The sequence below is a fragment of the Diabrotica undecimpunctata genome, chromosome 4 (assembly GCF_040954645.1).
Source record: "Diabrotica undecimpunctata isolate CICGRU chromosome 4, icDiaUnde3, whole genome shotgun sequence".
Taxonomy (NCBI): Eukaryota; Metazoa; Arthropoda; class Insecta; order Coleoptera; family Chrysomelidae; genus Diabrotica; species Diabrotica undecimpunctata.
The window spans coordinates 92,371,228-92,396,591 of record NC_092806.1 but is presented as its reverse complement, the minus strand read 5'-3'; the positions used below and the strand labels follow the sequence as shown (position 1 = coordinate 92,396,591).

Genomic DNA, 25,364 nt, shown 5'->3' with positions numbered 1-25,364 from the left:
AGCAACCAATTACAAATAGCCTCAATGTCTTCTTCTTCTTCTGTTTTTTATGGCTTCGCTGCGAGGCGATTCGCCAGCACTATTTGTTGGCGACCGTGATGTAATCTGGTTCTAAACCATATCAGGGCCGCAGACATTTGTCAATTGTTGTCTATACTGTGGTAGTAATGTTTTCTGAATTTTTAAGTTTGAGGTTAGGTGGTTATCAACACATATTGTAAACAAATGGTAATGGGAGGGTTACATATTACACAATAAACAGGACGCCACAGAGGAAAAAACTGAAAAAGGCAAAAACATTGAATTAAAGTTGAGCATCGTAAATTACAAATTAATTTTATTATAGTCAAGAAACTGTAAGATTACACTGACTGACTTTTCATTAGGGGATATTAAGATTGTGTCTATTGAGATTGGTGTTTGGAATTTCATTGAAATAAAAATTGAATATAAATCCATGTTAGGAATAACATTAATGGGGCACTCAAAGAAAATGTGGTTTAAATCCTCCACTGCTCCACATTCACATGCCGGACTGTCTATTATTTTAATTTTAAAAAGATGTTGCTTAGTTAGGCAATGACCTGTTCTCATTCTTATTATTGTGGTGATATGTCTTCTGTTTTTAAATGTTAGGGTTGAGAACCATGCCTTAAAGGAGAAAATGGTTTGGATTCTTGTATATTGGTAGTTTTTCTTCCGCAGTATTGCTCCCCAATTGGTTTTAAATGTATCCCTAATTTTTTCTTTTATGGTGTTCAGAATATCTTGGGAATCTAATAACATGGCTAAAGGAATATTCAAATTTGTTCCTATTTTGGCTAGTAAGTCAGCTTCTACATTACCAGGAATATCAGAATGACCTGGAATCCATGAGATTAAAATGTCAAAACCCTTCTTAATTGCTGATGAGATGAGGTTTTTTGTTTTGAGGGAGATTGAGTCATCAGAGGCTGAGATTATCGGATTTTTAATTTTAGTAATAGCATTTAGAGAATCAGAGAAGACAACAGCCTTCATGATGCCTTTAGATATTAAAATTTTAATTGCTTGGTAAATTGCCACATTTTCGGCTTTTGTTACAGATATCTCACCAGGAAGCCTAGAAGAAAACTTGAAGTTAATGTTGGGAATATTGATTCCAAATCCTATTCTACCCTTATTTTTTGAGGCGTCAGTATATACAAAGGAGAATTCCCTATTGTATTTTTGGGTAATTATTGAAAATTTTTGTTTGGTTGCTGAGTCATTTTTCTTAATATTACAGTTTAAAGTATGTATTGGGTTGATTAATGTGTTAAAGTCTAAGTCATAACAAGGAAAGTTTGGGTGTTTATGTATTTTATTTTGATAAGGGAGAAAATGTTCAAGGGCCATAACAAGGAGGGGTACAAGGTTTGTCTTGTGGAAAATTGGTTTATTTATGATTTTTCTACGTATGTTCAGAAGTGTGACTATTACTGGATGATTATTGATTTTAATAATTTTAGATATAAATTTAGCGGCTAGTATTAGGCTTCTATGTTCCAGGTCAATCTGAGCAGATTCAGCTAAGATTGCCATGCGCGGAGAGCCTAGGCAGATTCTGAGCCCTTCGAAAAATACTTTATTTAGGCTATTGCTACATTTCTGTGTTATTGGACTGAATAAAAAGGAACCATAATCCATATGAGACCTAATTAAAGCATTAAAGATCATAATTAAGGTTTTAGGATCCGCACCCCACCAAACTCCACATAATGCTCTCAATATGTTAATGTTTTTCTTTGCTTTAAGTACAATTTTATCAACGTGAGGGTCCCATTTCAAGTTTTTATGAAAAGTGATGCCCAAGAATTTAACCTGATTTTTAAATGGAATGTTATTGTTATTATTAAGAGAGATTAAAGGAAGGTTTGTTTTGCGTTGTCCTTTTGTGAACCACACTGCTTCACATTTATCAATTGAAATAGACAGCCCATGGGCTTCTAGCCAATTTTGAATGTTTGTAATTTCTGGGGTGATCTTATTTATCATATTATGAATGTTTTGACCGCTAATGTACAAAACTAAATCATCTGCATACCCACATATTTTCACTTTGTTAGAGAATAAGTAGAAAAGGTCATGAATGTATATGTTAAAAAGAATGGTACTTAGGGGAGAACCTTGAGGGAGCCCCTTGGAAGTTTGATATGGTCCCAAGAAATTGCCATCATCAGATCTTGAATATAAGAGTCTGTTTTGTAGGATTTTGAGGATAATGTTGTTTAGAGCCATGGGGATGTTTAGATTTTTAAGTTTATTATAAAGGTTGTATAGTTCTACATTGTCATAGGCTGATTTAATATCTAGAAAAATGGCTAATACCGTTTGAGAAGATTCAAAGGCTTCTAAAATCGTAGAATGTAAAAGAGCTAAGTTATCATATGTCCCTCTACCTTTCCTGAAACCTGACTGATTAATTTTAAATATTGAATTGTGTTCCATAAACCAATCCAGACGATTTTTTATTATGATTTCGAGAGTTTTAAGTACACAGGAAGATAAGACTATTGGTCTGAAACTTTCAGACAAAGTAGGATTTTTTTGAGGCTTTATGATGTTAATTATGTTAAATTTTTTCCAATCCAACGGAATAGGACCCCCATTTAAACAATTGTTGTAAATTCTTAACAGTGTGTCCTTGGCTGCAAGTGGGAGGTTTCTTAGCATTAAATAGGATATGTCATCGATACCTGGCGCGGAATCTTTTTTATTATTTAACGCCAAATTAAATTCATGAATTGAAAAAAGAGCAACTTCTTGATTATCATATGACATATTAAAATTAGGGTCTATGTTTACTGAAGACATTTTGTCTAATATTTCTAGTTTAATGTTATCTGGGGGACTATGAAAGACTTTATTATTGTGATAATTGGAAAATTTTTTAATTTTATTCCAAACATATGTGATATTGGATCCTCTGTTTAAAGATTCACAAAATTTTTTAAATTTGCATTTCTTTTTTGCTTTTAGGTTCCTCCTCGTCATAGCAATTATGCGTTTTGTTTCGATGAAATTTTCTATAGAAGGGGATTTATTAAAATTAGAGATTGCTTCTTTTCGTGTTTTGATCCATAAGGTACACTCTTCGTCCCACCATGGATTCCTGGGTTTGCCCTGTACTCCACAATTTTTAAAAGGGATTGCTTCATCTGCAGCTGTGTTTATGACTGTAAGGAAATCTTTATAATTTTTGATTTCTGACAGGTTTTGCTTGTTTAACAGTATGTTCTTGTAATAGGTGTTCCAGTCAGCTTTTTTTGTATTTCTTGTTTTATATGGTTTCTGTAGAATCGTTTCTGTTCCGTTAAGATTCGCTATATTTAAATTAAGGTAGGTAGGGAAGTGGTTACTGTTACCGCAGTCTTGGATAACTCCCCACTCAGAAGACAAAGACACACTGTTGCTCACAATTGCCAGATCTATTGCACTGATATTCTTATTAGAGTCTTGAAATAATGTTGCTGATCCATCATTTAACACTGTAAGGTCATTATCAAAGGAAAAATCAAAAATTATTTTACCACCTTTATTGCATAGCCCTTTATCCCAAGCAGGATGGTGCGAGTTCAAATCCCCCATAATGATTAGATTATTTAAGGGTATACCTTCTACCATATCATTTAGTAAAGTAGCAGTGATTGCGTTATTAGAGCTGGAATATATATTTATAAGGTATAGGTTACAGATACTAATTATTACATATTGCACTAAAGCTGAATTGAACTTTTTGATTGTTGAAAACCTTATGGATTTCTTTATACATGTTGCCACCCCACCAAAACCATCATCTCGGTCTTGCCGGATGATGTTATAAAAATTTAAAGAAAATCTGGCATCATGCTTAAGCCATGTTTCATTGATGAAAATGATGTCTGGATCTATTTCGGATATTAGATTAATGAGGTTATCCCTATTAGCATTAATACTTCTGATATTCCATTGTATTATTTTTAGTTTTGGATTGTGAGACATTGTGGTGTGTGGGAAGTTAGTATGTGTCAAAGTCTGAGGTTGAATCTTGGTCCATATAGTCCAAGTTTGTGTGGGATAATATATTTTTAAGAATATTTAAATTATCGATTGTTGCATTATTGATAAAATGTAGACAAGCGTTTCTGGTATTATATAAAGGATCTGAATCAGAATTTTGGATATGTTGCAATGCACTGGAATGCCAGGCTAAGTTTTGTTGAGAGTTAAAAGAAGATTTTTCTGGTAAGTTTGTGTTATGGGATGTTGAAGGTTGTTGTTGAGAGAGAGAGTATGACAATTTTTCAGGTCGTGAATTAGGGAAAAGAAGGTTTTCTTCATGCACTTTTTTGTCATATCCTTTTTGAATGACCCTTCTTTTGCTGTTTGAATTAGAGACCACCTGTTGGAATGAATGCTTCGTAGTGGAGGATTTAAAGTTATGAGTTCTTCTTTGGGAGGGCATGACAGAGTCGTTAATGCTAACATTAGTGTTTTGGTTGTCATTGCACTTCCTGTTCCTAAGAGCTGGGAAGTCACCTGCATGCATGACAAATTTATCTTTTTCTACGTATGTTTTTGGGATAGCTTCATTTGCATCGTAAAAAGTCATATTTTCGAAAGCCATTAACTCTTTGATATTTTTTTGCCTAAGGAATTCTGGGCAGTTCTTGTCTGTGGCTTTATGTGGTCCCTTACAGAAGAAACATTTGACTTCACATACTTCGGAATGTGCCAGTTCGCCGCAGTTAATGCAGCGATCTTTACTTTTACAATTTGTTTTCGTATGACCAAACCTCAGACAATTAAAACATTGTGTAACTGGTGCAATATAAACATTAACTAATTTAGGCATGCCGTAAAAGTATACTGTTTTCGGCATTATTACACCTTTAAAAGTGAAAAGGGCTGTGCCTGTTGGTTCATAAGTAACTGTGTCATTTTTGTACACTTTTCTATTAAGTCTTTTAACATTTAATATTTCAATATCAGTACCCATACTACAACATTCTAATAATTCCTTATCACCAATCTCTATGTCTATTTGTCGAATTATGCCTTTACAAGTTACAAAATTAAAAGGAATATAAATCTTATATCCCTTGTCTAGTAGAGTTTTATTATTTAAAAATTCGTTTGCTGATGTGAAATTGATAAATTCAATCGCAATCCTATTTAAACCTTTACTATATATTTTTTTAATGTCTTTTAAATTTAAGTTAAAGATATCGCGAGCAATTTTAATCCCATTAAAAGCACCTACTTTAGTATCAGGTATATTTGTCGATTCTAGGTATACAAAAAAAGGGCCATTGTCTTTTTCAGAGTAAACATTGATAATTTTTTGTTCCTGTGCTTTATCATTCTGAGAAGGACAGTGGACGTTAGATATATTATTATTTATATTTAATGCGGAATCTAAAATTATGTTATCAGGTGGCTTATGGGGGGATGTACCCCCCTGTTCGTTATTCATAATCCGAAAAGCCAGTCAGAGTCAATTTTATCATAAACAAAATGTAACAAAAGAAAGATAAAAAATTATTAAAATAAGCCTATAAAAAATGAAAGAAAAATTTATTCAATAAATTAAGCTGATGCTCAACTTACCCAGACAAGACAATTTGGGTATGTTAGTACAAAAACCTCGTAGTGTAGTCGTAGTTTGCGAAGCGATGCACACACAACGAACAACAAAACGCAATTGAGCCTCAATGTCATAAATGCCAACATAAAATTTTTATTTTTGACAATTATATTGCCAAAAGTAAAACTTCGTTTAAACATTCTTTTTTGTTTAGTAACAAAAAGAAGAAGATTTATTCACCCTTGACAGATGTCTGAAAGAATGTGATAGATATATGGAGAATTAAATATGACATTTTACATGTCATAAGTTTTATATATAAATCATAAAGAAAGAATATAATTATAAATTTTGCTTAAATTTTGAATTTCAGATTTTTTGTTTAAACTCTTATCATTTTTGCTAATACAAACCATTTCCAAAAAAGTCCTTTTAAATTTATTACTTTCACTACATTTTTAAATTCAATTATTCTTATATTAAAAAAAATGTTTTCAAAATTATAAAAAATTTTCAGAGAAACATTTATTAGATAAAAACATCTTTGTATTAAATATTTTGAACATGTAAGCAGTGATTTTTACTTACCAAACTAATTTTTATTTGCTCTTGATAATAATTGTAAACACAATTGAAAGCTCGAGAATAAAAAAAATAGTTAACCAATAGCCCTATTATTGACTCCAACCCATCCAAAACAGTTAATTAAAAAATTATATATATATATATATATATATATATATATATATATATATATATATATATATATATATATATATATATAACTGTTTTGGATGGGTTGGAGTCAATAATAGGGCTATTGGTTAACTATTTTTTTATTCTCGAGCTTTCAATTGTGTTTACAATTATTATCAAGAGCTAAAAAAGACAAAATACTTACAAGGTTAAACTAAAAAGAAAAAACAATTTTTGTTAACTTACCAAATAAAAATTAGTTTGGTAAGTAAAAATCACTGCTTACATGTTCAAAATATTTAATACAAAGATGTTTTTATCTAATAAATGTTTCTTCCCTTCCCTTTTAAAACCCGCTATACAAAAATCATGAACCCCTTCCCTATCAATGAATCTAGTTTAATTAATTAATAACTATTTACCTAACTTTTTATAGCTGATACAAAAACTGTAATAAGTACTAACCTTGGTGTATGCATATACAAAGTTGTAAATTACAAGAAAAACCTTAACCCTGAGAAACTTGTTGTTAATGTCTGTCACAACACTACAGCTGTCCTGGTTAGGTCCCCTTAAGACTCTGACGGTCCTTGAGGCTCCGAAAAAAAAAAACGAATGACGAAGAACGCTGTGGTTCTGGAGACAATCGGTTCCTGGTTTCCAATGGGTTGAAGTAGGTGTTTGGTTAAACTACTTCTAATATTAAACGTTATCCTAATCGGGTGAAATCTGGGTTTTAAATAATTATTTCAGTAGATTTGGAAGCCGGGTTTTAAATATTCATTTCTGCAGATTTGGAAGCCGGTTTTTTTCAATCAAGATTTTTATCATTTGTTCCAATTTCTCCCTTGATGTTCGGGGAAAACATTAAATCCAATCCCAGATTTTCTACCCGATTTTAAGACAAAAAAAAAATGCCGGTTAAGGCTTGGAGAAATACACCTCTCTGTGTGAGTTGTTGGCCAAAACTGCCTTTAGCCGAGCACCTCTTGATCACTTTAGTTTGCGCATCGTCTCGTCTATTGCCCATAAACGTTTCATAAACGGGATTCTGGGGGGTTTTAGGATTTTAATAATAAATTATATTAATTAATTATATGTGAGCAGTTGTGACTGCTACAATTTGATATACCCTGTCCACGATTTCTTCGTAAGAGCCACCTGCAAGCCCAAAGGCGTCTGATATTTTTCTTTTAACTGCTGTACGCTGTACGCAGTTGTTGCCCGCGTATTATTATTAAAAGTCGGGAAGCCAATGCAATCAAAGATTTATTTTCCATTATAATAGTTTAAAAATCTAATAGTTGATACCTATACTGTGTCTAATATCCCTATGACTAGAAACAAAAAGAAAAATCAATAAAACCTCACTCATTGTCACTCATATCATAAGTCATAACTTACCATGCAGTGTAAACACGATTTTTTTAAAACATCATATAAACGAGGAATCATAACAAATCTCATATGATAAAATCATGTAGTGTAAAGTCTACTTAAGTAGTATGTCTACGAACCGTGCACGCCGTGCACCATCCCGGTGTATTCTGTGATAGCACGTTTCAAAAGGTTCCATAGTTCTGAGTTGTTCGGTTCGGTGGTTCTGACATCTGACTCAACTCAACAGGACAGGACGTGACAGTTGTTCGGTGACAGGACGCAGTGTTAGCATGTGTTAGTGTTAGCACCCAGTTAGCACCGAACAACAGTTGTTCGGTGGTGTTAGTTAGTGTCTAGTGTCATCATTGGACGTGTCAAGTAATAAAAGTTTGGGGTTAAGTTTTGTAATTTCAAGAATTTAAAAATTTAACATAAAAATGGTTTCTATATTAAATTCAATAGATACTGGTCATGAAGATATGATACATGATGCAGAAGTTGATTATTACGGCTTAAGGTTAGCAACTTGCTCTTCAGATAACAGCATTAAAGTTTATGATATAAAAAGTGGAGCTTCCACACTACTGGATGATTTAAAAGGCCACTATGGACCTGTTTGGCAAATAGCTTGGAGTCATCCTAAATTTGGAAACTTATTAGCTTCGTGTTCTTATGATAGAAAAGTAATCATTTGGAAAGAGCAGCAAAGAAAATGGATAAAATATTATGAGTATGCAAATCATGATTCCAGTGTTAACTCTGTTCAGTTTGCACCTGCTGAGCTAGGTTTAATTCTGGCTTGTGGAAGTAGCGATGGTTCAATTTCTCTTTTAACTTATAATGTTGGAAGTAACATTTGGGATGCCAAGAAGATTCAAAATGCCCATGCAATTGGATGCAATGCTGTAAGTTGGGCTCCAGCAATTACTCCTGTTTTTGGAGATGACACTACACCTGTGAAACGTCTTGTTTCTGGAGGATGTGACAATTTAGTAAAAATCTGGAGGGAAGATGGTGACAGGTATTTCTTTCCTTTTTGTAAATTTATACTATGCAGTTATTTTATATGTATATCTAATATTTCTCATCTATGCATAAATTTTAAATGGTATATTTCTTTGAAGTATTCTGTCCTTACAAACAAAAACTACTGTTTTTAACTAAATTACTAAATTCCTGCCTTATATAAACTGATTTCATATGAGACTGATGCAGTTGATCTTCAAACAAATTTAAATATTCTGTAGAATTCTGCCCAAGTTAATAATCAATTTTGAAATATAAACAAGGGCTTTTTAAACCTATTTTGTTCCAGCCATAGATTTCCAACTTATATGACCAATAACACAAACCTAAGAAACAATAGACTCAAAAGTGGATGTTGTTCTATGTTTGTTAATGTATGTATTGACAGTATAGACAGTTTTGAAGTAATGTCGAGAAAAATATAAAATAGATTATCAGTTAAGTTTAAGTAAAGAAACTCATTGCTTATTTGGAAAATTTTGATCCTAATTGCAGTTTTTTGTTATTCTTAACAACTGATTTCCAACCTGAAATTAATGTTATTTTAATGTGTTTACACCCCATTAAAATTTAGTATAAATTCTAAACTTGAAATTAATTTTAGTTAGTTCATTTGATTCATTGAAGTTCAATAATTGTTAGTTAGTTCAATTAGTTTATTTTTTAGCTAGTTCATTTGATTCGTTGAAGTTCATGTTGACTATAGTTATTATTGTGGTTTTTTGTGTTATAACAATTGCATTTATTAATGGAGAACAGTACTCTGAAACATCCCCAGGGGAAGGCATTGTCATTAGGGGAGAAACAAATCTTAGTCAACATGGTGAATTATCGTATAAATCAAGGATATGATTATTCACTTTCAAAAATAATACAAATAGTGGCAGTTAAAAAACAATTTACTCAGTGACCTCCCGCCCACACTGCTCAGACCATGTCAGCTCAGACCATGTCAGCGCATACCCTTTCCGCGCATACTGATAATATAAAAGCAGCCACACAGGGTAAGACCGGTTGTCACACGACACAGGAGTAGGCAGATTGAGACCTCAGTGCCGAGAGACAGTTCTTGTATTTATACAGAACACGATACTGGTACGTCTCGAGTGAGGGGAGTAGGCAGATTGAGACCCCAAACTCGAACGGAACCGTATCATCACTATTGAAAATGGGTCCAAAACTGGTGCTGAATCGTCGAGTTTTTAATTCTCAATGCGGTTCTTCCCGAGAACTTAGTAATTTCATTCATCTGACCGTGAAAATTTATCGGAACATAAAATCTATATGTTACAATTAATTGCAACAAAGTCAAGACAAAAAAATTTAAAATAAATTACAAAGTAGTCCAAAATTTCTCAAAACCCTTGGAAAATTAAAACATACAAGTAAAGAATACAATTTCAAAAATTAAAACAAACCTAAAATATACTACAAAGTAAACCTACAAATACACCTAAAATATACTACTACAAAGAACAATGTTTGTAGCACAGGCATTACAACTTTTGAGTTGTATAGAACCTTTGTGGAACCTGACATAAAATTCATTAAGGTAGCATGCCTTACATGAATAGAGCATTTCGTCAGGCAAGAGGTAGGTGCAACAGTCAGAAAGGTTTTTAACAGAAGAGGGCTGATGGGACAATAAACCAGAAGAAGACCATGACTTAGGTATCATGACAATTTAGAGGATGATTTAAAATCTATTGGAGTTAGAATGTAGAGAAGAGTTGGTAGACACAGGGGTAAATGGAGGATTGTCCTAAATAATTATTTGCACAAGCACAGGGTTTTACATTACAGCCCTGTTAAAGCTGGAAACATTATATATTCCTGTGTTGCATTGATGTTGACTAATGATAATGGTTTTCCGAATAAAACTTAAAAGAGTACAAACACCTAAGCCCAAACAAGTAATAGATATCAATTGTTTAAATGATGAAACAATTAAACATCAGGTAGAAACAAGCATTCAGGCAAATCTTGAAAAACTTTAAAAGACAGAGAAGATACCAGAACTCTGGGCCATTATTAAAAAGAACATGCTGGAGCCCGCTAAAAATATTCTGAAGAGAGAAAAACCAAAGAAACAGAAAGAATGGATGAGTGACGAAATTTTGTTATTGATAAATTCTCGAAGACTATCGAAAGGCAAAAATGAAGAACAGTATAAGCAAATTAACACAGAGATCAAAAGAAAAATCCGCGACGCTAAAAAACAATGGTTACAAGACAAATGTAAGGAGATTGAAAACTTGGAAGCCAAATATGATTCGTTCTATCTTCACAAGAAAGTTAAAGAAATGATCAACAATAGAAACAGGAAGCAGACAGTACTTATAGACCAACAAGGGAACATGATAATGGAAACAGAGGAGAAACTAAAACATTGGCAGAAATACATATGTGATGTCAGGTAGTATAATTCATAGAAGAACTGTTTGATGATCCAAGGCAGCCTCCTTGTGATAATTTTCCAGAGGAGACAGGTCCAGAAATAAGCAAAGAAGAAGTAATGCAAGCGGTGAAGTCATCAAAGAATAGCAAAGCTCCAGGACCAGACGAGCTACCAGCGGATATACTAAAGTTGATAGACGAAGATCGAATTCACTTGTTAGTAGACTTATTTAACAAGATTTATGAAAACAGTATAATTCATGAAGAATGACTAAGATCAATGTTTGTCCCTCTACCCAAGAAGGCACATGCTAAGCAGTGCAGTGATCATCGCACGATCAGTCTGATGAGCCATACCTTAAAAATATTCCTCAAAATAATTCACAATAGAATTTACAGAAAATTGGAAGAAGATATCGGAGAAACTCAGTTTGGATTCCGGGAGGGATATGGAACTCGCGAAGCATTATTTGCCTTTAACATCTTGACACAGAGGTGTTTGGATGTGAATCAAGATGAATTTGCTTGTTTCATTGATTACAACAAGGCGTTTGATAACGTCAAGCATGACCAACTTCTAGAGATCTTGGAAGCTAAACAGTTAGACACTCGCAATATAGGAATAATATCTACTCTGTATTATAATCAGAAAGCAGTCGCACACATCGAAAATAGCACAACAAATGAAATTCAAATTAAAAAAGGAGTTGGACAAGGATGTGTGCTGTCACCAATGCTATTTAATCTCTATTCGGAATAAATTATGAAGAAAGCATTGGAGGAAGAAGAGATTGGGATAAAAGTTAACGGCCAACCAATTAATAATATTAGATACGCAGATGATACGGTTTTAATGGCGGAGACAGTAGAAGACCTGCAAGCCATTTTAAACAAGGTAGTCACAGCTAGTGAAGAGAAAGGGTTAACAATGAACGTCAAGAAGACAAAATTCATGATTATTTCAAAAAAACAAAGATTGAATGCAAACCTGTACATTCACAATAACGAAATCAAATGGGTGCACAAATATAAATATTTTGAAACAAGAGTTAATAACAACAATGATATCACAGAAGAAATAAAAACTAGAATTGGAAAGGCTCGAGCTGATTTTGTTAATATGAAGGACATTCTGGGAAGTCATGACATTAACTTAAACCTGAAAATGAGATTGGTTAGATGCTACATCTTCTCGATACTGCTGTACGGAGTAGAGACTTGGACTTTAAACAAGAGCAATATTGATAAACTAGAGGCCTTCGAAACGTGGATATACAGAAGAATTTTGAAAATACCTTGACAGACAAAGTAACAAATAGTGAAGTTCTTCGAAGAATGAACAAAGAACGGGAGCTGTTGATCACCATCAAGAGAAGAAAGTTGGAATATTTTGGTCATGTGATGAAAGGGAAAAAGTACCGATTGCTCCAGTTAATTATCCAAGGAAAGACTCAGGGCAAACGAAGCGTGGGGAGACCACGTATATCTTGGCTACGCAATTTAAGAGACTGGTTCCAGTGCACACCTAACCAATTATTTAGAGTAACAGCTTCAAAGATACGAATAGCAATGATGATTGCCAAACTCCGTAGTGGAGAGGGCACTTGAAGAAGAAGAAGAAGAATGATAATGGTAAAAAAATCTAAAACAAACTAAAATATATTACAAAATGGTCCAAATGTGCTCATAACCCTTAGAGAATATGAAGAAGTATTATTGATGCAAACTTCGTGTTATCAAATAAAAACAAATTGTTAAATAAAAGTGTTTATTTTATAATTAGTATATTTCATAATGATTTGTAGAAAAGAAATGTAGGAAATGAAACATGTATGTTACAATTAGTTACAAAATCAAAAAGAATAACACAAAGATCAAGACAAAACAAAAAATCTGAAACATATTACAGTGGCTCAAAAATTTTGAGTTATAAAATTGTTAAATAAAAATGTTTATATTCAGTTTATTCCATAATTGAGATATAATTTTATAAAGCTTATGTTTATAGAATGCCAAATAAAACTATTGCCTTCTCATTTTCACAGGTTGATTTCCTTTTCCTTCTGAAAAATATTATACACCATAATAAACATAATACATCAATCATTAATATTTACCTCTAAAATCAAATGTATTTATAATCTGAGGCTCCCCAAGATGAATCTTTGAAATGAGTTGCAAAATCTTCCACTCATTGAACACCTAAACATTTAGCATTTGTTAAATTTGATAGTAAGAAAAATTAATTTTCTTACATGTCTCCATTGTTCCCGTTTTGTTAGGGCCACCATCTACTGCATTTGTATTTAACATGATAGCAAATTCCTGTCACAATAATTTTTTTATGAACTCTAACATCACTTTCAATTGCTTCCTGGTTGTTTTCTTTTTAATTGAAGTCATTAGTTTATTTCATTATAATTATAAAAAAATAGTAAATTGTTTCCACAAATAACATACAATAGCATAACCTAACTAAGAGCGAAAACGTCATGTAATTTGTCTTGTCTTGTCTTGTTGTATTGATGGCTTTGCTGCAAGGCAATTGCCAGCCCGATTTGTGTGAGACCCCACTTTGTCTGGCTCTGGGCCATGCAGGAATCTCTGAAAACTTCACTGAACTACAGCTTTTCTCGTGGTGGCGCTTTTCTTGTTTCTATATAGCTTATAACTTCGCTATTATTGTATCGGCTTTCTGATCTACGGCAATAATATTGGAGGACAAATTAATATTACAACAAATGGAATAAGAGGCCAACACCAAAGCACTAAAACAGGCAGGATTATAGGATATATCGGGAAAATTGGATAGTTGAGCTTCAGAGTTTGATTTTATTATCTGATCTGATCTACGGCAATAATATTGGAGGACAAATTAATATTACAACAAATGGAATAAGAGGCCAACACCAAAGCACTAAAACAGGCAGGATTATAGGATATATCGGGGAAATTGGATAGTTGAGCTTCAGAGTTTGATTTTATTAATGTTAATGAAACGCATGATTATCTCTATAGTTTCATCTTCCGGAGAGGATAGAAGGTCAGTCATGGATAATGGTGATATTTTCTTTTTTGATACAAAGTACTTATATAAGTCCAAATTAGGAATATAGTTAATAGGGCACTCGAAAAATATGTGATTCAGGTTTTCTATCATGCCGCATTCACAGGCAGGGTCATCTTTTATATTAATTTTGAAAAGATGGGCATTAGTCAGGCAATGACCTGTATGCATTCTAATTATAGTTGTGATGTGTCTCCGATCTTTATAATTTAAATTGCCATACCATGTCTTATCGGTGAATGTTGATTGAACTCTAGCATACCCACGATGTCTGGATGAGACTAAGATTCTCCATTTATCTTTAAAAATGTTTAAAATATCCTGTTTTAAGAAATTTAAAATGTCTTTTATGTCATATACCATTTTTCTGGGAATATTAAGATCTGTTCCAATTTTGGCCAAATTATCTGCCTCTGAATTCCCAGGTATACCTGAGTGACCTGGTATCCAGGATAATTGGATATTATAACCATTCATGTTAGATGCAGCAATTAGCCTTTTTGTCGTAAGAACCCAATATTCAGAATTTGTTGCAAAAGAAGGATTACAGAGTTTTTGTTATAGCCCCCTGTGAATCTGAGAAAATTATCACATTTTTAATTTTTTTATTAATGGCAGTTTTTACTGCATCATGTATGGCAATTATTTCTGCTTTGTAAATACTTAAATGGTTGGGAAGACGTGACGAAAATTTATAATTTAGGGATGGAATGAATATACCAAAACCAACTCTGTTGTCCCTCTTTGACGCATCAGAAAAAATGAAAGTATACTGAGATTTTAGACTATTAGTTTTGGCCTCAAAATTAATTCTTGACATAATGTCTCCTTTTTTACAATTACAGTTAAAAGACTTTAAAGGTTTATTGAGTATATGAAAATCAATTTCGTAACATGGAAAATTTGAACCTCTATATATTAACTTTAAATAGGGCCTATACTGTTGAAGTGCTTCCACTAGGTATGGTATTTTGTCTTTATTCCAATACTCCGGTCTATGGATTATTTTTAATAGAAAGTTGTTGATAAATTGAATAGTTGGATGATTTGTTACAACTAAGAATTTTGAAATTAATTTAAGGGCCAGTAGTTTTCTTCTATGTTCCAGATCTAATATAGATGCTTCTGCTAAAAGAGCAGCCCTGGGTGTGGAACGCATACATCCCATACATATACGCAATCCCTCATAAAACACCACATCCAATTTACTGAGAGCGGCCTTAGAACATGGTCTAAGAAACATTGATCCAAAATCAAGATGTGATTGGACTAGAGCAGAGAAGGCGATCAAAAGTGTGTTTGGATCTGCACCCCACCATACCCTACACAGTGCTCTTAATACATTTAGTGATTTTTTTGCTTTACTTGCAATGTTAGTAATGTGTGGTGACCATTTCATGTTTTCTTGCAGTATAATACCCAAATATTTAACCTCTTTTTTAAAGGCAATGATTGCATTATTAATATGTACGGGGGGTGGGATGGTATGTTTCCTCCCTCTAGTGAACCATACTGCCTCACATTTATCCATGGAAAGTGACAGGTTGTGTTCACGAAGGTGTGCATTTATGTGCTTTAAAGCATTATTGATATTATTTACCATGGCTGCTACACTTTTTCCTCTGATCATAACTGCCAAATCATCAGCGTACCCTATGATAGATGCTTCTCCCAAATTTAAATCAAAAATATCCCTTAAGTAAATATTGAATAAAATAGTACTCAGAGGGGAGCCCTGTGGTATACCCGAGGTTGTTGGTACAGGACCCAGGAAGGAGCCGTCATTACCCCTACAATATAGTGATCGTTCTGTCAGAAGATTGAGAATTACGTTACACATTCGGATAGGCACTTCTAAGTTTTTGAGTTTACTATAGAGTTTATATATGTCAACATTATCGTATGCAGCTTTTATGTCTAAAAAAATTACGATGACTGACTCAGAGGATTGAAATGCAAGGTTAATGTAAGATGTGATGAATGTTATGTTGTCATATATACCTCTTCCTTTACGAAATCTAGTCTGATTATTTGAAAATTTTAAATTATGTTCCAATTGCCAGTCTAATCGATTCTTGATCATTATTTCTAGAATTTTGGCTCCACATGAAGACAGGACAATTGGTCTATAATTTTCTGGATTTGTCGGATCCCTATTTGGTTTTAAAAAACTAATAATATTAAATGTTTTCCATACGGCTGGTATTTCTCCACCCATTAAAATTTTATTATAACTATTAATAAGAATTTGTTTAGCTTTGAAAGGTAAAAATTGAAACATTTCATAAGATATATCATCCATACCAGGTGCAGATGATTTCTTTTTATTTAAGGCCAGGTTTAATTCATTTATGGAAAAGGGCTTTAAATTTTCATCTACATTGTCAAGAACAAAATTTGGATCTATATTTATGATTGACATTTTATTTAAAATAGATATTTTAAGATTATCTGGAATAGTAAGATTAAATCTTCCTGTTTTGAAGTTATTATTATTGAATTTCTTAATCTTGTTCCAAACATAAGTCATGCTAGAGTTCCTATTTAAAGTTTCACAAAAAAGCCTAAACTTTTCTTTTTTTTTTATTATTTAATTTTTTTTTAGTTAATGCAATGGTTTTTTTTTGCTAATATATAATTTTCCATAGATGGAACATTATTAAAATTTGCTATGGCTTTTTTCCTTTCCTTAACCCAGGATGTACAATCATTATCCCACCAGGCATTACCCCTTTTAATATGTATACCGGCCTGTTTAAACGGAATTACTTGATCAGCTACTGTGTTAATAATATACATTAGTTGATCATAACTTAAGTTATACTCTAAATCTTGAAGGTACATCAAAACTTTATTATGGTACGCTTCCCAGTCAGCTTTTTTAAAGTTTCTAATTTTATAAGGACTAGTCATGTTGTTGAATACCTCACAATTGCCATTATCATTAAGTAAAAGACGTACAGGAAAGTGGTCACTGTTACCACAATCTTTAATAGTATCCCAATTAGCCTGTATAGCTAGATTCCCACTTACCATAGTCAAATCTACTGCACTTGGTATTGCCGTTGATAATTGAAATAGTGTTGGTGAACCATCGTTCATAATCACAAGATCATTATCAAATAGGAAATCATGAATTATTCTACCTCCTTTGTTGGGTGTAGCTTTATCCCATAAGGGATGATGAGAGTTAAAATCTCCCATAATTATAATGTTTTTAGGATTAAAGGAAATAAGATCATTTAAAATATTGTTATTTATATGCATATGTGAGTTGCAATAAAAATTAATTACTTGTAGATTACCTATTTCTATTATTATATATTGAATATGTTCTGAAGAAAAAGATTTAATTTTCTTAAATATTATATTATTTCTAATGCACGTTACTATCCCACCATACCCATCATCTCTATCCTGCCTAACTATGTTATATGAATTGAGCCTAAAATTGTCATTGGCCTTTAGCCAAGACTCATTTATTAAAAAAATATCAGGGTTTTCGTTGTAAATTAAGCTAATTAAATTACCCCTGTTTGAATTTATGCTTCTTAGATTCCAAAAAATTATCTTTAACTTAATTGTATCTGACCTAGTTGAAAAGAAAAGAAGGTTGTTTAGGACTCTGAGTCCGATTGGGAACCGGGGTCTATATTCATATTAAAGTTTTGACTGAAGAGTATGTTTTTAATTACTCTTTTATTATTTTCTGAAGTATTAAAGATTGCATTAATAATACATCTAACTTCATCTGGATATGATGAAGGAGATTCTTGTGAATTATACGTATGAACTGCACTAGTAGTAGGCAACTGTGTATTTATATTGTTTTCAAGTTTTTTTGAGAAATTTGGTGAGTTGTTTTCATTTTGAGATCTTGAGTTGGGAAATAGTAAATTTTCATTATGAGCCTTTTTATCATAGCCTTTGTGAATTATTCTTTTTTTTTTATTGTTTTCAGCCACAACTTGTTGAAAAGATCTTTTGATAGGGTCGGTTCTTACATGATGTGTACGTCTTTGTGAAGGTTGAATCAGGTTATCTTTATTATCATGAGTTTTTTCAGTTCTATTAAAGTTTTTAATGATAGGGAATTCGGAGGGGCGATATACAAATTCATCACGTGTCAAATAATTTTTTTTAACTATTTCGCTAGCATCATAGAAGGTTATATTTTCAAAAGACATGAGCTCTTTGATATTTTTTTGTCTTGTATACTCGGGACAGGTTTTATCGGTTGATTTATGGGGGTTTTTACAATAAAAACATTTAATTTCACAAGAAGAGTGAGCCTCCCCGTCCGATTTTTTTTCTTCAGCACAGGTAAAGCACCTCTCCTTGCCTTTACAATTTGTACGTGTATGGCCATACCTTAAACATCTAAAACACTGAGTTACTGGTGAAATATATACAGAAACAGGTCTTTCCAATCTATATAAATTTATGGATTTAGGGAGACAAACTCCTTTAAATGTAAAGAGAACCGATCCAGTAGGTTCATATGTAGTTTCATTATTTTTAACTATTTTACGATTAAGTCTCTTAACTTGAAGAATTTCTGCTGAGCTGTCTGTTTTACAGCACTCTAACAGTTCTTTCTCTCCTAATTCGACATCAATTTGCCTAACTAATCCCTTACAAGTTACAAAATTGAATGGTATAAATATTTTATAGCCTTTATCAAGAAGAGTTTTATTTTTTACATAATTATTTGCAGCTTGAAAGTTAACAAATTCTACTGAGATTCTATTTAAGCCTTTGTTATTAATTTTTTTAATATCAGTTAGGTTTTGAATGCAAATATCTCTAGCAATTTTAATATTGTTAAATTTACCAATATTGAAACCCACTTTTTCAGTGGATTCCACATATACCAAAAAAGGCCCATTATCGTTTTGTGAATAAAAAACTGGCTCTTTTTTAAGGTTATTGGTATTACTGGTCGCATTATTAATAAAATTATCACCACTATCCATCTGATCTTGGCATTCTAGCCCTGTGTTGGGGGGGCCGCCCCCCCCTGTGACGCTCATACTACTTTAAACAATCAACTAGAAGAGATAAGCATGCAATCAGGGAAAAACAAAAAAATTAAGCCAATAAACAAACTATGCAAACTAACAAAATAAAACTTATTTAGCTGTTATCAAGCTCAACTCACCTTTTAGAAACACACACCAAAAGAATATAGACGCTTACACACACTAACACAAAATTAGATGGAAAGGAATGAAAACACAGCCTCCCAAACTGGTCATGTAATTTTAGACAACTTAAAAATTTCATTTACACAAGATAAATTACGTATCAAGGTAGGCAACCCGTTATACGTAGTTCTTACATCATACCTATTTGAAAATTTTTACATAAATGTGTTAAAATAGGAGTTTACAGCATGTAATTATTTCACATAAATGATCATCATAGCCCTCAATGTTGATAGAAAAACCTGAAATTATTTCTTGGCGCGATCGATATTTTCGAGAAATTCATACATTTCGGGAACAAAACTAAAACATTGTATATTTGGACGAATCATGGGTAAATATTGGTCACAGTGTCAATTATGAATGGAAGGACACTTCCGTATTGTCACATAGGGATGCATTTGTTTGTGGACTCACTACAGGCTTGAAACCCCCTACTGCACATAGCCCACGCTTCGTTTTACTGCATGCAGGAAGTAAAGATGGTTTTATTAATGGAGACGAACTAACTTTTTTAGCAAAGAAAAATACAGCAGCCTATCATGATGAAATGGATGGATCTCTTTTCGAAAATTGGTTTAAAACTAAACTTTTTCCAAATATTCCCGATACAACTGTAATAGTAATGGACAATGCGTCGTTTCACTCCAGGAATTTGGAAAGAATTCCGAACAATTTTGACAATAAGGAAGAAATAAAGGAGTGGTTGCGTTCAAATGATATTTATTTCGAAGAAGAGTACCTAAAATCCGAACCGTTAGACATTGTAGCTTATTTTAAATTGCAATATGATGAGCGTATCACTAGATGAAATTTCAAAAAGTAAGAATGTTAAGTTACTAAGATTACCTCCATATCACTGTGAACTAAATCCGATAGAGCTGGTATAGAGTGGAATAAAAAGATTTGTGGTAAGACATAACACAAACTTTAAGAAGGAACAAGTAGAACATCTAATACATGAAGCTACTCTTAAGTTACTCGACAAAAATGGAATAATTACGTGCAACACGTAATTAGCATAGAAAAACAGATGTGGAATATCCATAATTTACCGGACAATATCGACCCAGTTATAATAAACCTTAATGACAACAGAGGCAGTGAAAGTGAGGAAGATGGGAGTATAGAAGAAATGTAAAATACACAGTTTAAATACATTTTAATTATTTATGTAGGACCTACGTATTTATTAAGGTTTTAACATGTATATGCGCTTAAATACATTATTAAACAAATGTTTTATACACTTACTTACTTACTAGCCAACGCCCACCCTTGGCATGTTAGCCATTTGGTGGCGCGCTGACCAGTATAGACGAGCCGTTTCTCGTAGGCGATCTTCATCCTCCTCGGGTGGGTCTGTTTTCAGGGCTGGGCACTCTGGAAGGTGAGCAGCATCCATCTGGGGCTGATCACATAGTGGACAGTTGTCATTTTCGCGGACTCCGATGCGATGTAGATGGGAGGCCAGGTAGTCATGCCCCGTAGTTGTTCTGAACACGGCTACACTAATGGGTCTCGGCAAGTTGCGAGGGATTGGTGACTCTATTAGGTGGGCCCAAGATTTTCCAGCACCAGCTTGTATTTGCTGCTCTTTTATCTTCGCTTTGATTCCTCTTCTAATGGTGGACTTTGCTGATGTGTACGATTGGAAGCTAGGGGGCTGTGGAAGAGTAGTGCCTTCTTTTGCAAGTTCATCCGCCGCTTCATTTCCTTCAACACCGACATGACTAGGGATCCATTGTAGAGTAATCAGCCACCCTTTTTCCATCAAGTTCGATAGTTGGACGCGGCAAGATATTGTTTTGGCACAGTCGGTGTATCGATTTGTCGACAGGGCGAGGATTGCGGCTTGGCAGTCGATGAAGAAGGCAACTTTGTGGGGGTGTTGGAAATTCTCAAGATTTTTTGCAGCTTCGTGTATAGTAGCAATTTCGCCGTCGTAGTTGGTGAGCGGGGCACCCACAGCTATAGAGCCTTTGAAGAACGTTGAGACATATCCTGCTCCTGTTCTTCCCGAGTCCGGCATCGAGGATCCATCGCAGTAGATGTGGAGCCACTCATGTGCTGGGTACTTGGTGTGTATCGTCTCTAGGGCGGCTTTCCTTAGGGCAATGTCTGACGATAGGTGCTTCGGGTCGTTATGGTTTTCAAGCAGTAATTCTGTGTTTGGTAGATAGCGGGCCAGTGTGGTTTGCGCTGGGAAGGGGGCGGCTTCCGACAGGACAATGTGGTATTTTTCCATGATTTGGTTTGCTACTGTAAGCGGAGTGGTTTGTGTTTTAAGACGTGAGGCTGCTTGTCTATATTCGTCCCATTTTTGTGGAAGTATTAGTCTTTGCCTTTCCCAGAAGGTTAACGCGTGTTGCTCTCTTCGGCATTGTATTGGTTCAATACCGGTCTGGGCTTCCATTGATGTAATCGGTGTTGATTTTGGAGCACCGGTGATGACGCGAAGGGCAGTGTTCTGGGCGACTTCAAGCTTGGAGGTGGTGTTTGTACTCGCAGTTATTGTAGCTTCACTCCCATATTCTAATATCGGCCGGACATAGGATTTGTATGTTGCTACCAGGACATCTTTCGTGGCGCCCCACTTTGTTGCTGTGAAACGTTTGAGCAGTCGACATCTCTTTGTAGCTTTCTCTGCAATGTCGTCGATTTAAGGTTTCCACGTCATTTTCTTATCTATGTACACCCCCAAGTATTTTGTTACGTCCTGTCTTTCCAGATCAACTCCTTTATATGTCAGCTTGACAGCAGTCTGTTTTGTTGAAAGGCTAAGTACTTGATATACGGTTTTGGTTGTACTGACTGTTAGGCAGTTTTTATCCGCCCATTTTTCTAGATTTTTCAGAGCCTGGTTCATTACTCCCTCGAGCGCTCTCAGACTGCTACTTGATGCCCATATTAGGAGGTCATCAGCATACAGGAGGGCTTCCACACCAGGTGTCTTTCTAATCATTTCGAGCACATCGTTTATCATTAAGTTGAACAATTGACAGCTGATGACAGCTCCTTGTGGCAGCCCTTATCATTGCAGTCTGAATTTGGAACAGTGGTTGTGAAATTTGACTCTCTGATACCTTTCCCCGAGAAAAGATTTTATCCAATTGAATAGTTTGCCGTCAACTCCAAACTATGTTTTATACAAAATTATTTTTATTTTATTCACATAAAGGTATTTTTCGAAAAAAAAAAAAAATGTTTTAGAAGCCACAAAATGTCAATAATATTAATTCGTAAGTTATTTATAGTTATCCTATAGAAAAAAGTATATTTGCTTTAAACCTGTTTCTGATAAAATTTGGCACCACTGTTGGTCATAAGAACCTGTACTGTAAAGTCAAGGTGGTACAGACTATAGTTAGAGAGGCTTAAAATCTTAACACATTAGAACAAAGGGAGTAATGGCTGATGTCTACTTTATTTTTAAGCTAACGCATAGTTCACATTATGCTAGTATTTTAGTCGAGTAGCGAATAATTTAGTAACTAAAATACACACAACTACCCAAAAATTGGTCGTACTAGAGTATAATTCACAAGTAAGTTGTGTTTTACATGATTAACCACCTACAACACAATAAAGTAAATAAACTGATTAAGCTAATCTTAACAGCTATTTTAGAAGAGATGGATGAGAAAGTTTGTGTGATTAATAAAAAGAAGCTATGGATAAGAAAATAGATCGATAGAAGAGATAAACTAGGACCAATTGTCTTCTGAAGGAATTAATATTGAAAGATCCCACATGAACATGACCTCGAATTCAACTGGTTCGGACTGGTTTAGCCAGTGAACCAGTGTGCACTGACATGTGGTAGGTACTACTTGCCCGAAAAATGTAGAATAAAATAGATTGACTCAACTAAATTACTTACTAATTTACTTGACTAAATTTTTGTTGCTAAGACACATTTAGTTACTAAATTACTTGCTGCTCAACTAAAATACTAGCATAGTGTGAACTAGGCATAAGCATGATTATTTGTCAAGAGCTCATATGAAAATTAAATTTAACATCCTGTTTAGAAATTGAGATATATTGATTTTTTTTTATAAATTTTGTTCAAAAGATATGGTTGGACTCTCCTATTCACAGGTCATTAAAGTTCATTAACATAAATGTAGATTTACCTTACATTTTGATATACTTGAGTTGAAGAGGTCCTGCAAAAATGTGATGTGTTTTTATAACTTAACACAGTTACAGTCTTACAGTCTCATATTTTCTTTTCTCTATTTGTAAAATTTTTGTTTATTATACAGTGAAAACCACTCATAAAATATAATTATTTCTATCCTTATTTTAAAAAACTATAAAAAACACTGAGACCCATAGACTTTTATATGTGTGTGCTTTTAAACATAAATTTAAATGTACATGGTGATTCACATAAGCTTATCATAGTCCATAAGCTTTATTTTTAATACAGGGGAACGCCCTGTATATTTTTATATTATTAAAAACGGCTTAACAAACTGATCTCAATGAACTATATTATGTAGGGTCTATTATTTATTTGTTAATATACTGGATTACCTCCATTACAAAAAAAATAAATGTTAACATACAGTGTAAAAATTAATTTCTGTAATTGCTTACAAACTAAATGAAATTAAAATCTTAATTATAAATAAAACAAAATATTAATTATATATGAAACAAAATGAATTAAAATAAACAAAAAGTACCTATAACTTGTCAAGCTCTTTTTATCCGATTTTTAAATGAAGCCAAGGAGACACCAAATATTTTTAAATTGTTCCTCTTTATAATTTTCAGTGTTTGCTTAATGGGTGAATGTATACCATAATTTGTACAGTGAAAAGGTATATAAAATAAATCAACATGTCTGAGACTTCTGGAGGGAACATGTAAACTAATAGATTAATGAAGTTCAGAACAACAAATTAATCCATTTATTAATTTAAACGCGATTTTTAGATTCAAAATTTCATAATTCATAAATATACATGTTAAAACACTGTTGTGTTGAGTATTTGACAACTCATATATACAGAGTATGATATAAAACTGAAATTATCATGTACAGTAGGTAACAAGAGAAATTACAGGTAGGTAACAGAGAGAAAAAAAAAACAACCAGAAGTGTCTGGATGAAAAAGGCAAAAACGCTGTAATTGACAGAATATAATATTAATTCTACGAAAGAAAAAAAAATAAACAGAACTAGACTTGTTTAACTTAACTAAAGCTAAAAACATTAATATTATCTGTTAAACGAATCAATAACATTGTAAAATTCTTAAGATAAAAAATAAGTAATGTTTTTTTAGCTGATCAAAATACATTTTTCCTGTTTCTGAACAAATTTGTTTTCAAACTTGAAGATCTTTGTATTTTGCCATCAGAATGGGCTGTGACTCAGTATAGGATCGAGAAGGAAAAACGAATTCTTTTCCAGTATACGGTGGTAACCTACCAGTCAGTTTTTTGTTAATGACAGCAGAAACCATTGTTCCATTGTAGGTGTCTCTGAAATAAATTAGTCTGGGATTTTGCTTTGAAATGCTTAATTCTCTTATTGGTCTAGTTTTAAAAGGTGCTTTTGTAGCATACATAGGTGCAAGAAAAGTATCAACTACTTCTACTTTGTAAGGCGCAGGTTTTTGACGAGCCAATCGTAACACTGCTTCCCAATCTTTTTTGGCTTAGACTTATCGTCATACAGCCACACACAAAAGGAATAAGACAGTCATCATTATAATTTATTTAAATGCCCTATCAAAATAAAAGATTATATCGATATTAGGAGAACAGGGACACACTCTTCTCGCCTAGGAATCTTCTGGGGTTTCTGCTGCACTTTTTTGGTTAACGATACCAAAATCTTTATCCGTCTCCATGTAGGAGTGACCTCTTATAGGAAAGGTCACTAAAATAAAGTCAAATCTGTTTATCTTATGGACTAAATAATGTAGAAATTGAAATACCGTCCCAATTTTTATTTTGGCCTCTACACGAATCACAGAAAATC

The 25,364-nt window shown here is 33.3% G+C and overlaps 1 protein-coding gene and 1 long non-coding RNA gene across 2 annotated transcripts in view; one reads left to right on the top strand and one right to left on the bottom strand.

Moving 5' to 3' along the window:
- Window positions 1-7,942: 7,942 nt before the first annotated feature.
- The window catches only part of Sec13 (nuclear pore and COPII coat complex component secretory 13), a 54,905-nt gene continuing 37,483 nt past the window's right edge, over window positions 7,943-25,364 (top strand). The window contains exon 1 of the mRNA XM_072529911.1: window positions 7,943-8,684. Coding sequence (XP_072386012.1) covers window positions 8,101-8,684 — 584 coding nt within the window. The 5' untranslated portion in view covers window positions 7,943-8,100. The remainder of the gene's footprint in view (window positions 8,685-25,364) is intronic.
- LOC140439772 (uncharacterized) lies at window positions 13,002-19,405 on the bottom strand. The gene is made up of 3 exons (XR_011950726.1): window positions 19,315-19,405; window positions 13,204-13,786; window positions 13,002-13,149 (listed from the first exon to the last, which is right to left on the bottom strand). It is a non-coding gene; the product is annotated as an uncharacterized lncRNA (long non-coding RNA).